The sequence below is a fragment of the Myotis davidii genome, unplaced genomic scaffold (genome assembly GCF_000327345.1).
Source record: "Myotis davidii unplaced genomic scaffold, ASM32734v1 scaffold845, whole genome shotgun sequence".
NCBI lineage: Eukaryota > Metazoa > Chordata > Mammalia > Chiroptera > Vespertilionidae > Myotis > Myotis davidii.
In genome coordinates this window covers 1,150,448-1,152,597 of record NW_006296223.1, presented here as the reverse complement: position 1 = coordinate 1,152,597, position 2,150 = coordinate 1,150,448, and the positions used below count along the sequence as shown (strand labels likewise).

Below are 2,150 nucleotides of genomic sequence, written 5' to 3'. Positions count from 1 at the left end.
GCCCTGGGCTGGCGGGGCCTCTTGCCTGCCCTCCCGCCTGCCCGCTCTCCAGCTGCAGCCCCGCCTGGTCCTCCAACACCTGAGGCCACTGACACAGCTTCCCTCCCTCCCGCCCTGGGCGGCCTCTGCTGCCTCAGGACAAAGCTCTAACGCCCGCCCTGCCTCTCGGAGAACCTTCCAGGTGACCTTTGTCCTCACCTCTGGAGCAGCCCTTGTTGGGGGTGACCTGACCTCTGACCCTGATGGCTTAAGGGCAGTGCCAGCCAAGGCTGGGGGTCCCGGCGTAGATCTTGGCAATGCCCTTCCCCCTCAAGTGACAGGGGCCATGGGGTCCCAAGGGCTCCCCCTCCCCATCCAACTACTGCTCTGGCCCCGCAGGCCCCGCCCCTCAGCTTGTGCTGTGCCCACGGCAGCGTCTGCAGGTGCGTCACCCCCAAGAGCCACACGTGTGGCCCCTGAGGCCCCTTGGCCCCCTCGGTCCACCTCCCCGCCCGACGCCCCACACTTGCCCGCTTCCCTTGTCTTTGCCCCGGTGAGGGTCACAGGGGCCCCTACAAGAACGCCCTGGGGCTCGGCTCCTGAGTTCCCGCCCTGCAGCGTCTGCCCTTGGGGTAATTTCCTGCGCAGAGCGAGGCCCGGTCTCCCGCAGGGACTGCCTCCGCCTCCCCCTCCGAGTGTCCACCTGGACACGGTCACACGGGCCCTTCCGTCCCGCCAGGAAGCTGACGCTTCCTCCCGAACAGCCACTCCGCAGACGGTGCCTCTCGGGGCCGGCCCGTGGCCACCACCCTGGTTTTGCAACTGACGTCTCGGGCCTGGCCCGCTCACGGGCGCTCTCTCTTCCAGTGCATCCCCGCGGCCGTCGTGAGCCTTGCCGTTTCCCGGAGGAACGCCGACGTGGTGAGTCCAGCTCGGTCCAGTCGCTGGGCCCTGGGCAGCCGCACGGCTCGTGGCTGCGGATGGAACCAGGCCCTGTGGGGCCGACAGGCACATGTGTGTGCTCACCTGTGTACACGCATACTTGTGTGCGTGTACTCGTGTGCATGTGCGTACACTTAGGTGCATGCCTGGTGCCTGGGTGGGTGCACCTCACTGCCCGCGGCAGCCCGAGCCCCCACCCTCTCACCAGGAGTGAGTCTGTGGCCTCCCCACGAGTGGCCTGGAGTTGGGGTCAGTGTGGTGCAGAGGAGCACACCCCGACTTCTCTCCCAGGTCCCCAGCTTCCAGCTGCTGTTCGTCTCCACGTTCGCGGTCACCACGACGTGTCTGATCTGGTTTGGCTGCAAACTGGTCCTGAACCCGTCAGCCATCGACGTGAGTCGCCGGGGCCACGTGGGTCCCCACGCTTCCCGCCTCCTCCCGGGCCTCCTGCCGCCGCGTGTACCTGCGTCACGGCTCGCGTCCGACCCGGTGGCGAGTTTGTTCATCCTTCTGAGGAGGGAATTGTCTTTCACGTTTTCCTGACTCAGCGGATGGATTTACTCATGCCGTTCCAGTGCCTTCATGAGTTCTTAGACGTTAACGGACATGGCGACACGCAGGGGTCCCCCACAGCGTGCCCCGCTCTAACAGCTGGTAGCTCAGCCGACTTTCTCCTTGTTGAGTGTGACCCCTGGAGCTAGTAATTACTCAGTGGGTCTGCGTTTTGGGGGACACCTTGTGTTTCATCGAGTCTGCGACGCACTGGTGGTTACCACTAACTGTTACCACTTTCAAATCCTCACCTGAGGATTTTTTCCCCTGTTGCTTTCAGAGAGGGTAGCAGGGAGGGAGGGAGGGAGAGAAGAGAGAGGGAGACATCTATGTGAGAGACACACCCACTGGCTGCCTCCCCCATAGAGGGAACCTGTTCCCAGGCACGAGCCCTTCACCGGGAACCGAACCTGAGACCCTTTGGTCCAGGGGCCGAGGCTGTGACCACTGAGCCACCAGCCAGGGGTGCTCCTCTCTTTAGAGCAGGGGCCCTGGAGAGCCGGTGGCAGGGAGGATGGACCAGGGGCCAGGCTTGGATCAGCCGCGGGCGGCACCCAGCCCTGTGCCCGGGTCCAGGTCACAGGTCAGAGGAGGCAGGCGCTCAGCCCCGCTCCCCGCCCCCTCGGCCCCTGCAGATCAACTTCAACCTGATCCTGCTTCTGCTGCTGGAGCTGCTC

The 2,150-nt window shown here is 65.1% G+C and overlaps 1 protein-coding gene across 1 annotated transcript in view; it reads left to right on the top strand.

The window, feature by feature from the left end:
• MLC1 (megalencephalic leukoencephalopathy with subcortical cysts 1) overlaps positions 1–2,150 on the top strand; it is a 31,754-nt gene that overhangs the window by 21,648 nt on the left and 7,956 nt on the right. The window contains exons 4-6 of the mRNA XM_015568712.1: positions 847–900; positions 1,213–1,314; positions 2,109–2,146. Coding sequence (XP_015424198.1) covers positions 847–900; positions 1,213–1,314; positions 2,109–2,146 — 194 coding nt within the window. The remainder of the gene's footprint in view (positions 1–846; positions 901–1,212; positions 1,315–2,108; positions 2,147–2,150) is intronic.